Below are 25202 nucleotides of genomic sequence, written 5' to 3' on the forward strand. Positions count from 1 at the left end.
TTATGTTTTATTTAATACGAAATTTCATTTTTGATTCACAGTATTTGTCACGGTGAGTATATGTCATTATCGTTATCGTTTAGTTTTGGCTCCTACACTCCTAAATCCTGCTAAGTGCTGCATTCAATTGTGTATTTATCACAAATATTTGTTGAGTTATAGATAGGTTTTTTCTTTCAATGTAAGAATGTTTATAAGTATTTATAAAAAGGGATTATGTTTATCGTCGTCCAGTACCCACAACACAAGCTTATTGCTTTGCTAGTAAACCCCATAGTAATACTAGTCCTATAGTAGCCACGTAGTAGTCTCGTAGTAATGGGAGTAGGTCGATTTTAGTATGATTGTCTACTGATATTTATTTATTTTACTCTAATACTTCATAAAATTTAATACCTGTTAATTATTAAGTATGGAAAATATTTCATTGTAGATAAATAAATAAAAATGTGTGAGTATTACACCTACGGTTTCAGATGCATTTCGTATTCGCTAAGTCAAAGTATAAGTAATTCCAATTTAAAAAAAAAAAAAAAATAATAATAATAAAATTCTTTATTGTGCACTACTAAAGAAATACTCATATTACAAACAAAGACAGGACTTAAATTAGTAGGTAACAACAGGCGGACTTATCGCTATAAAGCGATCTCTTCCAGACAACCTTCAGATAGCGAACCGGTGGCAAGAAATAGGCTATTGGGCAGTGCAAAACAACAATAAAACAAGTATACTTATAATATGTTAATTTTAAATTATAAACTACAAACAATAAAACATACACTACATAAACTACACAAATTATTTAAATTACAATAATACACTACATAAACCTACATAAATAAATATTAAGCATTCTAGGGAGTGAAGTAACAACCAGGTAGAGAAAATAAAGGAGAATTTAATTACATGAATAAAATGACCAAGACTAAGAAAGTGATAAATAATGCTCTTTAAGACGTTTTTTAAAAATGGTTAAGGATTGAGCTCGTTTTATATCAATGGGCAAAGCATTCCACATTCTTACAGACTGGAAAGTGAAGGATTTGATGTAGAACTTACTAGATGACCGAGGGGGAGCAAGAAGAAGATTTTGAGAACACCTAACAGACGAAAGAAAACTAAACCGCTTTTTAAGGTAACCAGGAGTATTAGGAATAAATAAGGTACTGTAGAGAAGAGAAAGGATATGCGTATTACGTCGAAAACGTATCGGTAACCACTTGAGCTGTGACCGAAAGCTGGAGACATGGTCAAATTTCCGTAGCCCAAAAATGAAACGAATGCACACATTTTGAAGACGTTCAAGCTTGTTTAATTGCTCTTCTGTAAGATCGAGATAAGATATGTCAGCATAGTCTAGAATAGGAAGAAGAAGTGATTGCGCCAGCGCAATTTTAGTGGCAAGCGGTAAAAAGTTGCGGAGACGCCTAAGCGATCCCACGGCAGCAAAAATTTTTCGTCCAACCTCATTAAGTTGCGGACCCCAAGAAAGAGTACGATCCAAAATCACTCCCAAAATATGTAAATGATACGATTTAAAATTAAAATAAACGACACAGAACTATTAAAAGAAGCAATCAAACCAATTTGTCGTCTGTGTCACCGTCCTGTTTAAACCCTACTCTTAAATAGTCTAAATGTAACCGTGATTCACGTCAACCTTAACGTCCTTAACCAAACGTAAGTGATACAAGAAAATAAACGAGATTAAAGGTCCTGACATCAGCGCGTGTGTAACAGCTATTTCTAGTGCTATTACGACAATTTACCATGTTGCCTTTTTAACACTGATTAACATACTCCGCTTCGACGGGTGCAATTTGGTTCGACGTTTGAAAAGGGCAAGGATAACTTAATAATAATCGATATCGATAAAATAAGAACGAGTACTTACGTTCACAAACTCTACACCGCAGTAAAAAATATGAATACAATTTTCGCCTTACGCTCATGTGACAGTAGCGAAACGGCCAAGCCCATTTCGTTACTGTCACATGCCGTCACAAGTACATATTTTGACTAAGGTGTAGAGTTTGTGAAGTTAGGGCTTTTGTATATCTGTACCCCTAGTGTAACTAAATTCGATTTTGAAACTTGACGTACGCGTTTGCGTTTAGTCTCATTTTGTATTGGATTTAGGAAGAGCGCGCCAAGCGGGACGTTTTGGAACCTCAAAATCCTATACAAAATGAGACTTAACGCAAACGCGTTCGTCACGTTATGATGTCGATCAAAGTTACACTAGGGGTACTGATATAATCTTAACACAAGTTATGAGGTTGAAACGACGACGCTTCGAGAAAAAAAAATATTTTCAGGTAACTAAGGCCTATAGACCTTACCAAACAAAAAAAAAAAAACAACAAAAAAAGGTAAAGGTAAAAGGTATGGATAAAGATAGGTCGTACCCTTGCGCTTTGCTTGACTCGTCTTGGCGGGAGCACTACCGCGCCCCCAGATATTTTTTTGTACCTGTTTTTTATCTGTGGTGTGTAATCCTGATATGAATAAAATTTAAAAAGTATGTATATTAGGACGTTTGTTCCTCCCTCACGCAATCCTGAACGGATTTCGATGAAAGAAATGTGGCACTAAGATATTCACAGGAGTCTATCCCGGAATTCATCCCCGAAAGGGGTTCAATAGAGGCAGCAATGTAGTACAGTCAGCATCAAATGTAGTGGAACAAAATGCGCGTCAAAAGTGTCTCTTTCTTTGAGCTATGTCTCCGTATGTAGAACAATTCGACTGTACCTAACAGATACTTCATACAGCAAACTGTAGAGATTTATCTCTATTTGGAGAAGTATTCCAGGGTGGCAGATATTTTTGGCGCGTTGTTTCACCCACTACTATTGATGCTGACTATGCCTTCAACACACCAGACACAACAACACACAGACAGACAGACAGTCAGACAGGCCAATTTGAACTTGCACCTGACATGAAACCGATATATTTTTTATAATCATTATTTTTTATTTTAATATTAATACTCGTACATTGAACATATTATTTTTTACATTTTTTAATCATTTTATTTAGCTGTCATTCGCGCGGACATCTCGCTTGCACTAATACATGTATGGACAAGTCAGAGCGAAATGTACGCGCGAATGACAGCTAACTAATATGATTCCAATATTATTTAAATATCGGTTTGATGTCAGGTACACCTTCAAATCGGCCTGAGAAGCAATTTTTATTAACGACCTCGTCGCGGGCGGACCCTAGTAAATAAACTATGATAAAAAAACACTTAATACCAAAATTCACTTTAGGAATTAAGAAAATTGTCCTGTGCCTGTTCCTACAAATTAAATAGAACCCAAGGTCATATCCATTCAGCGCATCTCGTGTTTAATATCGCCAATATAATTTGGCTTGCCAACTAAATACAACATATTAGTTCATAATGGGGCCAGGACGAAATGGCTTTATGTCATAGTGATATAACAGGTCGTTTTGACTGTTGCGTTGTGAGAAAAAAACAAGTGGCTTTATTATTATGAGTCGTTTTACAGTTTGTGTAACTCCATTTTATTTTGATAACTCTAGTTGTACTTGTGGCTTTGCCTGTGTGATATCAGGCAATATTTTTAATGGGGACTGGATATCATAAAATAAGTTTAGCGATATTTTTTTTTTTATACTACGTTGGTGGCAAACAAGCATACGACCCGCCTGATGGTAAGCTGTTTCCGTAGCCTATGTACGCCTGCAACTCCAGAGGAGTTACATGCGCGTTGTCGACCCTAAACCCCCCTCCCCCTCGTTGAGCTCTGGCAACCTTACTCACCGGCAGGAACACAACACTATGAGTAGGGTCTAGTGTTATTTGGCTGCGGTTTTCTGTAAGGTGGAGGTACTTCCCCAGTTGGGCTCTGCTCTAGATCTGGAATAACATCCGCTGTGCTGTGCCCTACCACACAAAGCGAGATGACATTCACAATGCCCATACCTCTCTTTTGGACGTAGTTTAAGGACGTACCTGGGTCCAGATATCTTATAAATATAGCGTGAAGTGAATTTTTTTTTTCTCGTCCATTATCCAACCATTGACACAACATTTAATAATATTTATATTGGCTCGAAACAAAAAAATTACAATACTAAACATGCAAAAAGACAGAAGCGCCAGTAAATAAGTAAATTCAAAGACTCAAATTACTCAATGTAGCACTTAACGTGTGTGAGAAATTAGTTGTCACAATAGACATATTGAATAGCCGCTACATCTCTAATATTGAGTGCAATTAACGCTTCAGTGGCGACAGTAGTAGTGCCATTCAATTCAATCCCAACCAATTACGTAGTGTCTCGCTCTTATTTACCCACTTCGACGCAAGTGCACTAATGTGCAAGAACTAATAGCAAAGACACTTTAACTGTTCTGACTTTTTCTTGTCCTCAACAAGTACAAATTCAATTCGAGTTTTAACGATATAGAAACAAAGTTCCAAATTCAAAAGCGGATCTGGGTCAAATCTTGTATAATATTTAATAATTATCGCGGACCACATCATCGCAATAAATTGCTCAAGAATTGTCAGTACAAAAAGTACTGAGTCTGACAAATACGTGCGTTTTTCCGAGAATATACGTCTGAAAAGGATTACTGCCTACATCTACTATTTCTACTGTTAGAAACCACCCTTAGAAAAGAGCTAAAAATATTTCACTTTATTGTTAGACAAAATTGATCGGAAATGCAATCCCCCTAACTTACCGGTTCGTTAACAGGAAAGCATCGGGAACTCGGTCCAGGATTTAATGTTATTTCTCCCCAGCGGTGGAATTAGCACATGGAAAACATCCCCGGCCAGTATTACTTTCCCGGAGGTCGGAATAGATGTGAATAAACAACAATGTTTCAGTTTGAGAATGGATACTTGAAGGAGCTATTTAGATTTATATTGTGGTTACATGGGTACGCTGTTTTAGAAAGAGAAAATACGAAGGCTGATTAGTAATTTTTTCCGACTCCATTTTCGAACAAGCGAAGTGTTACAATTTAGTTAATTTGGAACTGTTATAGTAAAATTAGCAACCTAATTGTTACAAAATTGTAAAGATTATCCTCTCGTTAAAATAAATACATAATAGTTATAATTTACACCTTAAATTTAAAAAGAACTAATTGTATTCAGGGACCAATCGAAAAGTAAAAATGTATCGTGATATCAAATGCAATCGAAAAGTCACGTGGCTTAGGCTTCTAGATTTCACCACTGTCATGAATCTTACATTATTATGAATAGTAAAGTAAGTAGTAAGTACTATCAGTCGACTGTGTCAGTTGACTGACCAATTGTGATCCTTATTACAACGTTACAAGGTTTGCCACTGGGCAGTCACTGTTAGTAATAATAGTTCAGAGTACGTACAGCACACGAGGCGTCTATTATGCTCCGTCATGTATCACAAGATTACAACCCGTTCAATCTTCCTCAATACTTTCTCATCATAAATAATTTGGATCTCTCAACTTGCAGTCCCGCATGATTTGCCGTCACGGTCAGATCATTTGACCTACACTATTTGTTTTAAATCAGGGCAATATGGCCCTAAGTTGTCTTTTAATCTTGGCTAAAACTACTTACACCCGAATCTTTGGAGTCCAATTGTTTAAGACCACTCGTTCTATTTATGTAATCCTCGTTAAACTTAGACTTTGAGCCTATTCAAGTCACCGGTAGTAAAATTTGGGTACTTAATTATAATTATAACATAAAAGCATTATAGAATCCGATTTATTAGAATACTGCAATTTAGTTTGAGTAGGTATGACTGGTATGAGTTTGAGTAGGTATGACTGGTATGAGTTTGAGTAGGTATGACTGGTATGAGTTTGAGTTTGACTTATTTTTTCTCAAACTTGTAATGAAATGTTGACATGACTTACTTCAAATTAGGTTCGGAAATACCACATATCATGTGCGATGAGTGAAGATGATATGTAAAGGAATTTCATACAGCCTTACACACCTAGGCCTGTAAGGCAAACTTCTTTTGTTTTTAAATGACACGCCTTGGCATTCAACCTTAAAATTCTGCCATTATGCTTCTTTTTTGTCTTTTTTGGAAAAAAATATCACAATCTATGTCTATAACTACCACAGGAACATACAGGCCTTTGTCCTTTAGTACACCTGCATAAAAAAAGATCTTTTTCGAGCAAGTGTGATGAAAACCACATTTATTTTTAAGGTCTAAGATATCTTCTTCAAGTGTCTCTAATCTATGGCATGCGGCATGCGCAGACGCCTTATTGGAGTGACATAAATATTGTCGTTACGGCGGCGGCTCGCGTGCGCGGCTCACTCGACCAATTACGACCTATTAGGTCTCAGGCTGAATTCAGACGCTTAAAATATAATGCTACTTTTATTTCAACATTATAGTCGCGCGCGCTTAGCGCGATGTTACGAGTGTGTGATGGTGACACACTATGGATGTGAGATTGATATTATATGGTGCGTGTCGGAATCGGCCTCTTGTTTCTTCTTTACCAGTCATGCAATTGTTTGGTTTCTTAGATTATTGCTCTGTCATTTAATGATAGGGAGATAAATAGTAGATTATCAACCAAGGGATGAAAGGCACCGATATTTAGCCAATAGTCCGAGACTTAAATGGTACCTGTCACCCGAGTTAAGAACTCTTCATTCATTTCGAATACGAGGAAAGTAAAATACATGTGCATTATAAAAACACGGCTAAGTATAAACTTCAGTAGTATTTCTTGATTCTGATTTCTTCAATTACCAATTTAGGTAAAAATATCGTTATTTATGGAATGGGGAGTTAATTATCTGAATGCCATTTTTACCACAAATCCATTTCAAACCAAAATTTTAATTGCTTATTGTAAAAAAAGAAGGAATGTACAGTGCTCTATAGCAGAAACCAATCATTTTCTGCATCCTTTTTAGAACAACAACCAACTTTCAGAGCATCATCATCTCATCTTCCTCGCGTTGTCCCGGCATTTTGTCACGGCTAATGGAAGCCTGGGGCTCACTTGACAACTAATCCTCAGAATTGGGACCCACTTTCCGAGCAAGAGAAATGAAAAAAAAAATACCTATATGGCCACCGAAACAGCTGGCTGGCTGTACCGTTAGGTCAGTTCGTTTAGGCTAAAACTATTTACCCATAAGTACCTATCCAAAATACATACATGCATAAGTAGGTATAAAAAGCAATAATATAATAGTAGGCAGGGACAGTCAGCATCAAAAGTAGCGGATGAAACAACGCGCCAAAAGTATCTGATATACCGGATAATTTTTCTAAAAATAAATCAATTTCTAAAATTCGCGTTCAAAAGTATATCATTTAGAGTTTTAGAGTCTTAGTTGTTCTATATTAAACACATCACTTTTTGTTAAGCTATTACAGAATGGTAGATACTTATGAAGCGTTATTTGCGATACTTTTGATGCTGACTGTACAACGATATAAATCTGAAAATAAATAAAAACAAGACATGTTTCTGTGTTTTTTTTCAATCGAACTAAATTTAACTTAGGGGTCCCTAGCAAGCTCGGTTCTCGATACAAATGTAGTTACACTCTCATTGAAAAACGATTATCTGGATTGCTTCGATACTTTGTACTTACAATAGGATAAGGTATTTCTCGTCGTGTAATTAGTTTATGTAGCTTCAGGTACCATAGTTAAAAAAATACAGCGAATTTAAGTTTTTCATACAAAATTTGTTTTTGCTCTATTTCGTTTGTTTTATAAACGTATTACAGGACAAGATGAACCTCATGTCATTATATGTGGAAGTTTTATTAATTCATTACAATCTAACACAGTTTTAAAATAAGAACGAAACTTTGTACGGGAAAAATATGGGAAAGTGAAATTCGGCCAAGCTTGCCGGGGACTCTTAAGGTTTTGTTTGAACTTTGCCATTGCTAATATAGTCTGGTTTCTGTATATTTTTTTGTGCATCATATGCCCCTAATTAAATTATATAAAATTTAAAGATAAAAACTAGGTACAATTTTGCATCATCCCCCTCTTCATACCGGTGGCGCCACACTGAAAGTAATGTTTGCATAATTGTAACAAAATTTTGGTTACTGTTTACACAAACATTGGGACTTGCGAACTATGTGTTATATGTTACAAAACCGTGTTTGGCTATCAGTGTTCAGGTACTGGGTATACACTACAAAATAAGTTTGCAAATTTATGCAAAGTTTATTTTCTTATAACCGTAGTTTAGTTATTTAGTAAAGTTACAAAACCAGTTCGGCTATCTATTTTTTTCAGTGCACGCACAATCAACAAAGTGATCAACGTTAAATATGCCGATGGCAGCTGTCACGTCATCAAACTTTCATTCAAGTAAACTTTAACGAACTAAGACGACGTTAACAGGCGGTCTGTAACCGGTACTCATAGTACTTAGTAAGTTCTAGAGTTGACATTTCATTAAACATTAAAGCTTGCCATCAAGCAGTATAATCCGCAAGCTGGTAAGGCGACGAATAATTCATAACTTGCGAAACTAAGATAAACCGGTGTCGAGTCCTAACCGCTAATATCCGCTTAAGACAGGAGATTATCAGACATTTTTATAATACAGACCGTCGATACAATATAAATTGTTTTCGTTTGGGTAGTTAGAAGAATTACTATCTGAAATGAACACAGTTTTTGACGAGTTCGAACTGAACAGAAACATTAAGAAAACTAAGGTACTTGAAGCTTCAAAACATACCTCAAAAAAAAGCGGCCAAGTGCGAGTCGGACTCGCCCATTAAGGGTTTTATTTATTTTATTTAAACTTTATTGCACAATACATGAAGAGTACAAATGGCGGACTTAATGCCAGAAGGCATTCTCTACCAGTCAACCATGAGCCAAACCGAAAGATCCTAATTGGTGCAGGGTCAGAATACAGAGTAAAATGACAAAAAAAAAATCACAAAATTATATAAAATTATACGTACATAAATAATATGATACATAAATATAAATACATACATATATAAATATATACCCATTGTGAAACATCATGAGGACGACCTTTGAACCTTGTCAAACAGATGCAAGGGTTCCGTACCATTTATGACGTATTAAAAAACTACTAACTAGATCTGGTTCAAACCAATTTTCGGTGGAAGTTTGCATGGTAATTGTAGTTGAAGACCTATCCCTAGATACCCCACACGTATGGGTTTGATGAAAAAGATTTTTTTTTAAATTTTATGACTCATAAAAAAAAACTACTTACTAGATCTGATTCAAACCAATTTTCGGTGGAAGTTTGCATGGTAATGTATATCATATAATTTTTTTAGATTTTTCATTCTGTTATTTTAGAAGTTACAGGGGGGGGACACACATTTTTTCACTTTGGAAGTGTCTCTCGCGCAAACTATTCAGTTTAGAGAAAAATTATATTAGAAACATTAATATCATTTTTGAAGACCTATCCTTAGATACCCCACACGTATGGGTTTGATGAAAAATTTTTTTTTTTAATTTTATGACGTATAAAAAAAAAACTACTTACTAGATCTGGTTCAAACCAATTTTCGGTGGAAGTTTGCATGGCAATGTATATCATATATTTTTTTAGATTTTTCATTCTGTTATTTTAGAAGTTACGGGGGGGGGGGGGGGACGGGACATTTTATCACTTTGGAAGAGTCTCTCGCGCAAACTATTCAGTTTAGAAAAAAATGATATTAGAAACCTCAATATCATTTGTAAAGACCTATCCATAGATACCCCACACGTATGGGTTTGATGAAAAAAGATTGTATGAGTTTCAGTTCTAAGTATGGGGAACCCCCAAAATTTATTGTTTTTTTCTATTCTTGTGTAAACATCTTAATGCGGTTCATAGAATACATCTACTTACCAAGTTTGAACAGTATAGCTCTTATAGTTTCGGAAAAAAGTGGCTGTGACATAATCGGACAGACAGACGGACATGACGAATCTATAAGGGTTCCGTTTTTTGCCATTTGGCTACGGAACCCTAAAAACTGCAAAAACAAAGCCCAATCAACTTAAATAATACTACAAGAGAACAGGTAAAATATAAGGTACTAGTGACTTCAGATGTATACAAGGTATCACTACTAGAATAGCGATGCCTAAAAAAGCTATTAACGCCAAAAGTGCCTATTCAATGTCCAGATATCAGGAAATATACGAAAAACAGTATAGCACTGTACGGGAACGAAACGTGGAAATGAGGTAACGTGATAGGAAAAGGCTGGAGGCTTTTGAGATGTGGTGCTGGTGTTCTACGTATAGTATGAGAGAGGAGGAGTTTAATAAGAACTATAGATAATAAAAGAGGAAAGGTGCTTGGACATCTGTTACGACACGACGAATTTATCAAAAACATCATAGAATCATAGAGTTGAAGCAAAGATGAAGAAGGGAAGACCAAGGAGAGCGTACACGGAAAAGCTCAACGTCGTGTTAACAACTCAACTCTTGCTGTCAAAGAGAAGGCAGAGCAGAGGATCGCCAAACATGGAAATTGCTGATTATCGTTATTGCTGTAGAGTAGGTGGCGAATTGGCTGTAGAATTGGTGATAGCGTGCGCTACTTGGCCGTGCCAAAAGTCGTAAGAATATACAGGTTGAAATTGTTGTTTGAGTTTGTCCATACGCTGTAGGGTGAATATGTATGTAGGTCATACTGAACAACTTTACTACAGGGTCAATCCCGAACTCGCGAAAAAATCTGCCGTCTCATACATATTGGTGAATCATATGTTGTTCAGTATGACACGCACATTCACCCATCAGCTTATTTATTTATTTAATCTTTTTTGCACAAAAGAAAACCTTATAGTACAAATGGCGGACTTAATGCCATGAGGCATTCTCTACTAGTCAACCTTTAGGCAAAGCAGAGAGATTGTGGGCGGTGCTACTTATTGCTTAGGTTATACAGAGTAAATTGTTATGGTCAAACATAACAATTTACTCTGTATAACCTGTGCCAAAAGACAGAAGAGCAACCTTATCTTATGCGGCCCCTACTAGAGGATACAATACAATACGATACGATCATTTAATGATAAATAAATATTTTAAATGTCATGTCTTAATGCTAAATAATCTATACCTACATCATTATTTAGAGTTTTGTTTAACTAGTATTTATAAATCTGTATTAGTGCGTATCAGCAATTGTCACGTTATCAAAGGCGATTGACAGAAATGTTTCCCATAGCTCATGCCATTGATTTATCGGTTACCTGTTTGAGTGACAATCGCTTCTCATTGTTTTGTTTTCCCTCAATTTCGCAGTCTTGAAGAACCCAGAAACATTGACGCATGGCGTATATTCTTCGTTTCTAGACCATTTCTCTTCTTCCGTTAAAGCCTCCGCCTTCTCCTCCTCCGTTTTTCAATGTTATACTATAGAAATCCGGGGCTTTTCGGCAGAATAGTACGAAGAATTGTTGCAGGCATTGGTTTTTACGAAAGCAGCTGCCGTTTGACCTTCCAAACGAGGGCAAAATAGGCCTAGTTGTAGTGGTAAAACAAATATATTGCAGCCGGCCATGGTTCTAACCAGTGATCTCAGGTTTAAAATGTCGCTAAGTTACACACCCCTTAACGCGAAATAGTCAATTACTAGTCTTAACTAGTCTTTGGTATAATCTAGCGTTCAGAATCTCACTAAGAGACCCGGTGGCTTATATTATGCAATACTATTGTTAATTTTGGTACACAAAGCTATTAATTAAGGCCACACAAGGGAACAAATGTATAAATACATCTATGCACCTTATCCCATTGTAATACGGATGAAACATGTACATATATTTTTGGTTACATTGTATGTTGCAGACCGTAACGTGACGTGTCGGTTATTCTCGCTTTATGTAGATTGAAGTTGATTAAATGCAATGTCAAACAATATCAAGTATTATGTTTATGTTGTCATAATAATTGTAAGCTGGGTTTTGTTTGATGCTACAAAAACATGTGATAAGGGACTTTTGTCATCGACTTTATCCCTAGTTCCTATTAATATTATAAATTCGAAAGCAACACTTGTCTGTCTGCCTGTTACCTCTTCAATTGTTTCGATGAAATTTAGTTTCAAGAAAGAACAAAATTCCTATTATCGTAGAAATCAATGCTTGGGTTTGACTCACTCTTGGAAGTGGGATATGGAAATATTAAATTTACGCATACGAAGTCGCGGGCAGAACTTGTAGTACAATATTTACGGCGTTCATAAAAAAATGAAGGATCGACTACACTCAGCAGCGTAAAAGACGTTAACGCACCGTTTACGCAGTAAAATGTATGGCGTAAACTCAAGACGTAAACCGTGTGGTATGTTCTAAATAATAAGTAAAGTGCAAAGTGGAGTTCTTTAGAAATGGCAAATAATGTAAACAAATTATATATTATGGCAGATTTTGTTAGCATTAGACGTATAATCTAAAAGTTTTACGGTGGATGTTTTCATTGAAATATTAAGAATTAACATATACTAGTAATTGATATAAATAAAATTATGAGTAGGTACTGTTGATAAAATCATGGCTGTGCACAAGAAGTACGAGATTACGAAGAAATTATAGTAAATTAGTTTACTTTACTAGGTTTTTCTATTTAACTCCACTTTAGACTAGAGTCGAACCAAACCAAGCTAGACAAAGTGTAGAATTGTCATGAACTCATGAATCATGATCATTGTCAAATTTCCATGAAAACATGATTTTTGATTATTTTTAGTTACACGTAAACATCCAAAACATGGTGAGGAATCATTCTGAAGTCTTCGTTCTCGTCCTTTGGGTAGGAAGTTCTTGGTAGGAAAACTGGTTTCTTCCGCGACTTCTTTGAATTGGGTTGGCGAGCGGACCCCAGAATTACTTACTTAAACGGCAGGACAATGCTTGGACAATATATATTAGTGTAACTTTTTTGCTTGTAAAAATATTAATATAATATCTAAAAATATGGACTACAAACCAGTTACTCACTGATGATAAAATCAAGCATCTGAGAGCCTACCGCGAACCACGTTCGACGTGTTGCCTCCCTGTCACAATTACGTACGAATTAACAAGTGCGACAGAGAGGCAACACGTCGAACGTGGTTCGCAGTAGGGCTTCTGATTCGCAGTGACCATTAAAATGGCCTCAAAACTATTAACACTGCACTTTGCATGTTGTTATCGTACGTGCTTACTTACAAAGTTTTTATAGCCGTTCGTATAACGAGTTTGAAACAAGTAGAGAGCCCATTCGACCTTTACAAATCTCAAATAGTTTGATGTTTATCGGTTATTTATTTGACATTACTAATTGTGCAACTCGTGCGCTAAGTTAAAGGCGCCTGAGCACACCGGATGTATGTGCGTAGTTTTCTTTAAAATAATACAAATCAATTTTTTTCTAATCCAGCGGTGGCAGAATGGTTGCATTTGTATCGCCTGTTATTATGCCTGTCACTTTCGCACTTACATATTTGTTAGAACGTGATAGGCATGGTGACAGGCGAAAAAAATGCGACCGTGCAACCGGCGCAGGTCCATAGTTATAGATTATAGACGTTATTAAAGGTTAGATTTTACAAATCTGCGCGTCATCGTGGATGACACGAACTATATAAAGTATACTGTCCCCGTGACTTTACTGTGCCAACGTGTCTTAAATAGCTCCCAGTGACGTGGAACAGTTAATTAAGCTAACCCACTAATTGGGGCGTGAACCCGAGCTTTCAAAGGCATTAAGGTCATTGATTACCAAAATAACAGGGAACAGGAACTTTGTACCGCGTAATTTTGAGATGTTGCGGAAATTTGCGCGGATGTGGTTTTCAAATTTTATGATATTTAGGAGTAAACGTTAGTTTAAGAGCAAAATAAATTTTGTAAGCAACATTTTATGACGGCTACAAATAGGTAATGAAAAATTAATTGAACTAAGTATTCGACGATAAATTGAAAATAAATAGGTATTATGTAAGGTAAGGTAGGGTAAGAGAAACATTGGGACAAGATAATCATCCTCAGAGTCAGTGTAAAAGGGTACGGTCTATCTGAGGTGGGGAATGTAAACGCTCCAGGTAGATTCTGAAGATAATATTTGTTTTTTCAAACAACAATACAACTCTCGAGTAACTCAGATGCTTGCTACTTTCAGAACGAAATCGCGTGCAGATCTTTATTCCTTCAGCAGGGCCATAGTTCTGAATTCAAATAATCGTTGCCAGTTTATCTATCTCGAGACTGTGAAGGTTTCCAACCTTCACAGTACGTCATGAGTGGAGCTCATAAGGGATATTATGCATGCATTCTTACTGCCAACTGTGTGAAAAGCTAGCGTGGTCTAGCTAGCTCGAGCGTAATAAACGTAAAAAAAAAATTAATAAATAATTATATATAATTATATACATATAATTATAAATACTTAAATACATAAAAAACATCCATAACCCAGGAAAAAATAATAGTGATAAACCTACCAGGATGCAATCCCGTCCTGCTTCATAAGTAGTGTCACTAACAACATACCCAAGAAGGCCGTCATACTTGTAATTAAGAGGCCGTTATCGATTTTAGTCGCAAAAATACTGTCCCGTTTCGTCACATATGAGATGAGAAGACGTGCTAATAGAAACCAATACTTGTTATTTAGATATTATGTAACAAAAGGTGTAAAATTTCAATGACTAAATCTATCAATTTTACAAATTTGCTTTTAAATCGTTACCGGGTTCTTAATATTTTGACAGAAACCATTAAAGAGTGTGCATATAAAAGTAACCATCAAAAATGTTTGGTACACAGAATGCGGACCCATCAACCTACATAAGTGTAGTGACCTTATCAACCAATTGAATAAATTTGGTAAACGGTGTATTATTATCTCGAAGATTATGAGGTCTTTGGTCTCTGTATTTTCATTTTTATTTCTACTTGACTACGGGAAGGGGTATGATTTTAGCAGTCCTTGTATTTATGTAGGTACCTTTGTAAATGTTTGTAATTCTTGTATCGTTTTGTTCCACCTTGTTTGAATTACGTACACCACCGATTTTGATGAAGTGTCAATTGCATGTATACCAATCCTAATGTAATGCCTTCTCTATAGGTTACGCGTTGTATATAGGTTCATATGAGTTCTTAATTTCCCGCTACCCAAAGGTTGTCTGGGAGAGATCGCTTTTTAGCGATAACACCGCCTATTGTTACCTAGTTGTAATTTTCTTTTAGATTTTCATTGCAATTTTACATGTACAATTTATTGTTATTGGAGCAATAAAGAATATTTAGTTACTTAATAATTTATGCTTCTGTAAATCGCGTCCATCATACTGTATCAAAATTACTTAGATAATGTTCTTAATAAATAATAAAAGCTTAATTAATTAATTTAAGTTTATTTATAAAGTTTACAATAGGCTACAATTGTTACGTAAAAATCGTATGTAAAATTAAATACAGTTATTTAAGACTCCCACAAACTTGGCCGCAGCCTGTATGGCTAGCAGACCGGGATAAGTGGCGTACTGGAAGAGAGGCCTATGCTCAGCAGTGGGCGATAAAAGGCTGATATGATGAATATGATGATACATGATACAACCAAAGTTACGCTCTGAATTTAAAACGACATTATGAAATAACATGAAATTTGACATGAACATTTATTTATGTATATATTTCTGGTCATCATCATTTAAGAGCATGGCTCTTGTCGGTGGAGTAGACGCCAGTTTTCGCGGTCCTCGGCCAAGTTCTTTAGGTCCCTGTAAGACACAACATTGTCTGGTACGAGTTTTCATTGCTAGAAATTGTAATACGAAGAAATTAGACCAAATGCCAGTTTTACATATAAATAAATAAATATTATATGGATATTTTAAAACAAAAAAAAATGTTATATAAAATTTCTACTCGCTCTATTTTCTTTGTTTCATGTTATTTATCATGTCGTTTTAAAATGCGAGGGTAACTTCGATTGTGTTGACTGTTGATGTTTTTTAGGGTTCCGTAGCCAAATGGCATAAAACGGAACCCTTATAGTTTCGCCATGTCCGTCTGTCTGTCTGTCTGTCTGTCTGTCTGTCTGTCTGTCTGTCTGTCTGTCTGTCTGTCCGAGGCTTTGCTCCGTGGTCGTTAGTGCTAGAAAGCTGAAATTTGGCATGGATATATAAATTAATAAAGCCGACAAAGTCGTACAATAAAATCTAAAAATTTAATTTTTTTTAGGGTACCTCCCCTACACGTAAAGTGGGGGTGATTTTTTTTTTTCGCTTCAACCCTAGAGTGTGGGGTATCGTTGGAAAGGTCTTTCAAAACTAATAGGGGTTTTCAAGAAACATTTTTTGATAAAGTGAATATATTCGGAGATAATCGCTCCGAAAGAAAAAAAAAATGTGTCCCCCCCCTCTAACTTTTGAACCATAGGTCCAAAAAATATGAAAAAAATCGTGGAAGTAGAGCTTAAGAAAGACATTAAATGAAAACTATAGCGGACATGATCAGTTTAGCTATTTTTGAGTTATCGCAAAAAGTTTTCCCTTCATAGTAAAAAGACTTATTTTAATTAGGTACTGATTATGCAAATTTGCCTATTTGTTTAACTCAGGTGAAAGGTACCGTTTCATCCCTTGGTTAACAATTTACTATACTTTAAGCTCCAGTTTAGCTTATTGTGACGGAAGAGTAACTACGGAACCCTACACTGAGCGTGGCCTGACATGCTCTTGGCCGGTTTTTTTTTTTTTAGTTTATTTCACATATCACAATATACAATGTGCCTATAATTAAAGTTTCGCCAAACTGTAAAATAGTGTGTGTACAACTAAATTTAAAAAAAAAACGACCTAACCTAACTTTTGCACATATTTTATTGCCAGCATACCAAGAGCTGGTTCCAAAATTACCGTGCTATTTTAGTTTAACGATCAACTGCATAGTAACTTTACAAAGCAAGATTATGCGTTGAACTGGTTTTCGAACGTATACGGGTAAGGTAAACGTTCTAGTACTAGACAACCTAATTTCAATAGTTGCCAGCCCGTTTGCGGCCTCTATTATATGGAACCAAGATCAAGGCAATTATGGGAACATTTACGCTGCCTGTTCAACAAAAATCGATGGATATGCCAAGAAAAATATACCAGGATCCAGGTACGTCCTTAAACTACGTCCACAAGAGAGGTATGGGCATTGTGAATGTCATCTCGCTTTGTGTGGTAGGGCACAGCACAGCGGATGTCATTCCAGATCTAGGGTAGCCCAACTGGGGAAGTACCTCCACCTTACAAAAAAACCGCAGCCAAATAACACTAGACCCTACTCATAGTGTCGTGTTCCTGCCGGTGAGTAAGGTTGCCAGAGCTCAACGAGGGTGCGGGGTGTTAGGGTCAGCAACGCGCATGTAACACCGCTGGAGTTGCAGGAGTATATAGGCTACGGAGACTGCTTACCATCAGGCGGGCCGTATGCTTGTTTGCCACCGACGTAGTATATAAAAAATATATACCGGAAATAGTTATTTGTGCAACAAGAGAGGAAAGTTGGTTTTTCTTGCGAGTGTTGATTTTGAGTCCTGAGTAAGCGAAAGACTCTAAGTTAGAATCTTGAGCATAGCGAGGGACTCAAAAACATGAGATGTAAAATAACTTTGCTCTCGTGTGACACATACAACTTTTTACCTCAGTAGTGAGAACATATTAAAGGTAAAAAAAAAACAACATCAAGTAAAGTTTATCACATTTATTTACATTCATGAATGAAAGGCATCATCATTATGACGAAAGCTTGTCTCACTCCCTGAAGCGACGAAAGTAGCTTGTTCTAGCTGCTGAGGTAAAAAATATACTTATATAATAACTTTAAGCTATATCTTTTACTGAGGTGTGCCAATAAAGAGTATTATTTCTATCTATCTATTTACCTATTAAAACTAGTCTTTTTCATATAATTAAGAAGACGTACCTAAAGGAATCGTTGTAGTTACTATTTACTTTATCTTATAAAACTTCTGGCATATTTAATATTGCGCTGCTCTGCTGTGTAGTGCAATGTAGTGTTTTTCAATTGATGGTCCGCGCTCCGCGGGCCAACCACTCGAAGACGTCCGCGAATTTACAAATAAATAGAGGAGCCCTTTCATAATTTATCTCATCTACTTCATAACTATTGGGCGGTTCTAGGCAAAACAGAAGTTTAGTGAAATGACCGAATATAATAACAGTAATCCGATAATTTCTCGTCAAACATGATCGAATCAAGTGTATTTCAGCCATGGCGTAAAGCGAATGAAAATAATTGGTTAGGTGGGTGTATAACCTTTGGTACTACTCGATGCCATCCAGGGGAAAATACAGGCATTTTTGTAGTAGGTACCTATAGGGTTTCCAATCCACAGTCTTTTAAAACACCCCAAAAAGTGAACTGGTCTTTTTATTCCGCATTATGATAGATTATGTGCATTTAAACACTAGACTAAAACTCCCGCGTCGCTAGTGTAAATAATAATTTTCAAAGTTAGCGAAATTCCGATATCGGAAAATAAAAAAACACGAATAATTCGTTATAAAACTACAATTTTTTTTGGGTTTTTAATTATAATTAGACCCTTATACAATACACAATGCTGCTGAGTTTCAGCTCTGTACATCCAACAGTAATTGAGATATAGCAATTTAAAAAAAAGCTGTTTAGTGAAATGACCGAATATAATAACAGTAATCCGATAATTTCTCGTCAAACATGATCGAATCAAGTGTATTTCAGCCATGGCGTAAAGCGTTTAGATGATTTGTCATTAGTTTGTGCTACAATATGATCGTTTGACACGAATAGCGCACATAATTCGGAACGCTGGTACGCGAATATGAAAAGTGATAAGTGCGTAGAGAAATGTAACGTACATAAGCTGTTTTGGGTTTAAAGTGTTGGTTAACAAGCTCAACTGGCCGGTGCCCGCTTCAAATACTCGTTGATACGCGTCTAGTATTTAGTTACGCATTTTAATAATTCCTTAATTTACTGAGAAGTCCGATCCGAACATGGGAAGAATCTATAAACTATTGTATTTTATTTAATTTTTGTAGTGTCACTCGATGCCATTGTTACAATTGGTTGTCCTGGGGTAAACCAATCCAACTACTAAGCCACTGGGGACGCCTTGTCTGTAAATTCCTGTACAAAACAGTCTGTCGATTTTTGCGTGGAAAGGGCAAGTCAAATGTTTGGCTATTTGTACGTAACGTGCACATAGCCATGTCAGATAGACGTCAGTCCATACAATACATATGATGCTGACCATTGGCCGAGGTCTTTGACAGAGGAGTAAGCTCTTAAAGGCGTCTCCAGTTGTTAAATCCTCCAAGACTAATCCTGAAGTAGACCATGATACATTTTTTTCCTAACAAACTGTGTCACAGTTGTCACTACAAAAAAGACAGTACCCAGGTAGAAAATTTGTATATTTAAATAATAGTTAGCAAGTTGTGTTCAAAGTTAGTTAAGTTAGTATAAGGAGCATAAAATGCAGTTTTAAGAGTTTACAAATTATATCAGGGATCAAAATTCGTTTTTGTCGTCCGAAATCAAAATTGAAAACGTTGGTAACGAAATCTGAAAGGAGTTTAAAATATTGTTTTAAAAGTACAGTGAATATTCTCGCCAGACATGGTAACAAATTGACAAAACAATTAAAGGTAACAAAAACCTTTTTTGTACTTTCAACACAAGGAAAAGGCGCTTTTTTTTTCGAATATTGAGAAGTGTAGTATGATTGTAACATAATTACTGGTAAGGCTTTTATGTTGATAACATTGAGTAATTGAAACACTAGAGGTCCACTTATCTACACTGCACGTTCTATAGTAGTTCCGTACTTGTGTTGAACACACACTTTATATTTTTAATTCCGCTCCGGACTCCGGATTTCCCGAAGCGCGGCTATTCAATCCTCGTGTGACATCATTTTAGTCTACAGTCTGCGTATGTATATGTACCTATGTACTCTGGCGGGCACAACGTGTAGATTTCTACACAGGTGCAGGTATTTTGTAAAAGTATTAAATGCAGCCAAGGACGAGTCACAAATCACACTTGTGCGTTGAGGGTTCTATTGCAATGAGGCTTATATGTATGCTTATATATACGATGAAGTTTAATCGGTGATCACTTTTCTAATTCAGTAATCGATGGCGATCACATTAATTAAGTATGTTGTTTTTTTATCATAACTGATTTTTATATTGGTTTCCTCTAAAACGTTTATTGTATTTAAGGCTTATATGTAGACTTGGCGGTCAAACCCTGATGAACTTGTCGATATATTGTTACATTATTAGACATTTTGTGTGAAGTACCACGGCTTAAACTTTTGGCCGCTATTTTTTATATGTAATCATGTCCGCACAGGCTAATATAATAGGTACAAGCCAGGCACCTAAATATTACTTGAACGCTATAACACTTATAAACTTTATACATATTTGTGCTTGTATAATACAGTAAACGATCTTGACGCTACGGGCACCATAACACACAAACTTGATGTTCATAGGGTTAAATAAGTATAGTAATTAAGGTCTTCTATTAGTCGTTTATTTGATGTCTGTAATAAAGCCAAAAACACTTTCGAATTATAACTGATCCCGTACATCATATTATATTTTTACCCACATCTAATATTATACAATTCAAATGCTATTGTTATGAAGAGTAGCCTTTGTAATCGTTACTACGAAACATTTTACCACTTAGCTGAATTCTTTGAATTTGTATCCCTTTATGTCTTTGAACGTTTGATGTAGGTAAAATTACTAAGAATTCCTTATCATGTGTAAGTTTTCAAACATCTGTAAGGAATTATACTTATAGTATGAGTAATAAATATTAAATATTTGGAACATTTATTTATAATTGCTAAAGATTTCAAGAAAAATCTAGTTCAAAGAAAATTCCTCAATCTTCCTCGTATTGAGCACATGTGCGAGACATCTGTGATTCAGTTAGTAAACATTTTAAAAACTTAAAACACATCACTTTGATTTTTAGGGTTCTGTAGTCAGAATGGACCCTTATAGTTTCACTATTATGTCCGTCTGTGCATCCGTCCGCCTATCAGTCCGTAAAACACAACCATTTTATTCGAAAATTATAAGTAGCTAACATATTATTATACCGTCGCATGGGGACATTTTGAATTACCAATATGAATCAATAGCAATTGTCTGAATAAAAAAACTATTTAATGTGAAGTTAAAAAACTGATCAAATCAGCAATCAAAACCTATTGGAATAATTATTGGAAAAGTGGTAACGTAAGTGGTTTATCGTGTGTTAGAGAATCAATTTTTGAAACCCCACCGATACCATTCACGTGTAGAAGAGATCAGTACCCCTAGTGTAAATTTAGTCGATAGCGAAACGTGACGTACGCGTTTGCGTTAAGTCTCATTTTGTATGGGTTTTTGAACAGCGCGCCAAGCGGGACGTTTTGGAAAGTCAAAAATCTCATACAAAAAGACACTTAACGAGAACGCGTACGCCACGTTTCGCTGTCGAAAATATTTACACTAGGGGTACAGATCGCGATTACTAGGTTAAGAATAGGATACACAAACTTGACCCATTGCTATCTTATCACTAAGGAAGAAAAAAATAAATGTAATAAATGCGGTTTGGAGTTGACTGTGAGCCATATTTTAGTTGAGTGTTTAGCATCTTCTCTTCTTCCTCGCGTTGTCCCGGCATTTGCCACGGCTCATGGGAGCCTGGGGTCCGCTTGACAACTAATCCCAAGATTTGGCGTAGGCACTAGTTTTTACGAAAGCGACTGCCATCAGACCTTCCAACCCAGAGGATAAACTAGGCCTTGTTGGGATTAGTCCGGTTTCCTCACGACGTTTTCCTTCACCGAAAAGCGACTGGTAAATATCAAATGATATTTCGTACATAACCGAAAAACTCATTGGTACGAGCCGGGGTTTGAACCCGCGACCTCCGGATTGCAAGTCGCACGCTCTTACCGCTAGGCCACCAGCGCTCTTGTAATTCTCTTGTGGTCGCTAATGACCTTTGTTGTTAAAAAGCGACCTTAAATAAAAAAAGGGATGTTTTTACGTGGCAAATTTGTTTTCCAATGTTCACCAAAAAAAAAACATAAAATCTATAATGTTTCGTATTTAAATATGCTCGAGGATTCGAGTACTATCAGCTGTAAAAATATTGGTAGCTAATTTGTAAGCACCTTATATAGGTACTATGTTTTTATTGCTATTAATAAATATGTTATCGTAAAAATCTTGTTTTTCATATCCAAATTACCTATGTTAACGGCACCAACCATGGAACATTTAAGAGAAAATTTACAGTGTTTTTGATATTTCACCGACACCTGTAAAATTTCTACCGCTTTACGCTTTAAAAGTTGAATGTCCAATTCGTCCTTTATGTTTTCTATGTATTTCATGAAAGCTACTGCAATTGATTTCAATATTATTAACCAATTAAAACTGTGGTTTTTTGCTCCAGTCATGGAATGTATTCAATTTCAAAATAACAAATATCAATGAAAAATTAAGCTTTGGCTTGTTTATGGTAAAATGCTACCAGGGATTAAAAACTGATGGTAAATACTTGTTTTAAGGGTTCTGTCTATACCATTCCATTGCTGGTGCCTGTTCGATTATAGGGGTGTTTACTATATAGAATACATATTAACGGCACTTTGACAGTAGAAAATGTAAAAAAAAACCCATCACAATAATTACGTTATTACTAAGTAAAATAAGTAAATAGACACGTGATTGGCTTGTTATTAACAACAAGGTCGTGAAGTTCTCACAAGTAATAGAGGTAATTTTACTTTATTTCATTATTTACATTTCTAACAAAGCCATCGATACAAAAACACAACACAACAACCAATACTAATAGGTACACATAAATATAAATAACTCGAAGTACCTAAATACTTTATTCAAAGGCGAACAATCTTTAAAAAATAGTTTAGTTAATAGTTACCCTAACTTGTCAAACGCATAGTAGGTACTATGGAGTGTGGAATTAAGAGGAGTGGCATCTCTTAGGGTAGAGCTGTTGCAAAAGTGTCCAGCTGTCAGCTATAAATAATAGTTCCAAATCTCTCCAGAGTAGCGCTAGAGTAGCTAAGAACCTAGGCGTTATTGACGGAGTGAATTGCGCTGTCTATGATTTGATATTTTTGTTCAAGTACTCTAGGTATTGTAGCGCCACCTATTTAAAGTTTTTTGATGACACTTTTTGGTACATGGAGATTTCGTTCCTTATCTCCACCTTCCGTAGTAGGTACCTATATTTACTGTCAAAGTTACTACTCGTTCCTATACAATTCAATTCGTCTGCCGCATAGATAAATGTCAATTTGTCAACCAAATTGGCATTCTGTTTCTCTTCACTCAGTTTACACTCAATCTGTTCATATTTTGCGTTGAAAAGTTGTTTACTTGTGTTTTTAATCTTTTTCTTTTATATATTGCACTATTTTTGTCGGGCATTTTTCTTGTTGAATTTCAAATTTGACATAAATGTATTCACTGCTTTTCCTGGTACGTTTTTGAGTATGAAAATTATCAGCTTTTACAGCTATATTTTACATAATTAATAATCAATGCTCTCAAGTAGTGAACACATTTTAGAGTTCCGTATCCAAAGGGTAAAACGGGACCCTATTACTAAGACTCCGCAGGCTGTACCTCATGAAACGTGATAAAAATAGACAGTTGAAGATGTCACAGATGATGTATTTCTGTTGCTGCTATAACAACAAATACTAAAAAGTACGGAACCCTCGGTGAGCGACTCCGACTCGCACTTGTCGTATTTTTTATTCAGACAAGTGTTATTGATTCCTATAGCTACCTAATTTAAAATGTCCCCATGCGACTGTTTAATATGTTAGCTACTGCATATGAAACTTTTGGTCGACAAGCGTCAACAACATCGTTAAGACAATTAACTGTGGTATTCTTAATCAAAGAGAACCGCAATTTGATTGAAAGAAATAACCGTAATTTGGAACGCAGTAGGGTGTGTGTTTATTTTAGTCTTATTGTAAAATATATGTCTATTGAAACATTGTTTTAAAAATAAAAATCGTAAATAATAAATATCATAAGCAACTTTGTGCTACTTTCTGGATTTTTTCTTATAGTAATCTGTTAATTTAAATTCGATTTCTTTTAAATTCTCTTGTGTGTGTGTGTCTTGTATTTATTATTCGTTGTTAACCTACTTATATATTGTTTCTCGTAAAATAAAATAGTATAAAAAGAAAAGAAAAAAAAACTCACCTTTCGATGAAACAATTACGAAAATGGCAACAAAAACATCAAATCCCTTGGTCAATATCATTTTCTGGCATTAAAACAAACGATGTCAACCGAAACGTCCGAAACACAAAATAAAAAACAAAGGATTACTGGCCGTCAAACAAGAAAAATAAATCTATGACACATTCTACTTTCGCGCCTTTTTCATTCAAATGCGTTCGAATTTTGAAAGGAGCGTTCCGAAATGTAACGTCAAGTTATGTAGGCGGTGATCTCCTGATGCGTGGCATAGCGCGACTGACGTTTGTTACTTGGTTGCACGACACAATCTGAAATAGGACGTATATTTTGTAGCGTAAACATCACGCTTATTTTTAGAGACGGCCAAATTATACGGCACTCTTGATAGTAATGTCTTTGGTACTCAGTTTAATGATGCTGTATTTGCAAAAAATACAGTTATTTGGAGCCCTAACGAATCTATTTTTCTTTTTCGCGCTTATTTTTAGGCATCGCACTTTTTTCCAGACAGGCAACCCTTTTGTGTTGTTTTTAAAAATAACGAGGGTTATAAGCGGCTATGTGTTTTGGCCCTACTTAAATAAATCGCCTTCTTGTAAAAAGAATGGCACTAATGGTGCCAAGAACGGATAACACGGGGATAAAAGAGGGGCAGCACAAAAGATGCAACGTTGCTTAATTGTTTGTTTGTGCAAATTTCAGATTAATATCTTCTCTTATTTTGGTGATTGCGTTACTGACGTTGCGTTAACATCTTGAATTTTTGTTGCTAGGTAAAGAATAAAAAAATGTTTTTATTTTTTAATGCAAAAAATAAGGTAATACAAATAGGTTAAAATCATATTTAAATACTTTAAACCCTAACGCTAGCTTT

General features: G+C 35.7%; 1 protein-coding gene across 1 annotated transcript in view; it reads right to left on the bottom strand.

The window, feature by feature from the left end:
- LOC133526001 (fasciclin-2-like) overlaps positions 1-24689 on the bottom strand; it is a 63140-nt gene extending 38451 nt beyond the window's left edge. The window contains exon 1 of the mRNA XM_061862463.1: positions 24329-24689. Coding sequence (XP_061718447.1) covers positions 24329-24389 — 61 coding nt within the window. The 5' untranslated portion in view covers positions 24390-24689. The remainder of the gene's footprint in view (positions 1-24328) is intronic.
- Between the last annotated feature and the right edge of the window lie 513 nt (positions 24690-25202).

The sequence above is a fragment of the Cydia pomonella genome, chromosome 15, assembly GCF_033807575.1.
Source record: "Cydia pomonella isolate Wapato2018A chromosome 15, ilCydPomo1, whole genome shotgun sequence".
NCBI lineage: Eukaryota > Metazoa > Arthropoda > Insecta > Lepidoptera > Tortricidae > Cydia > Cydia pomonella.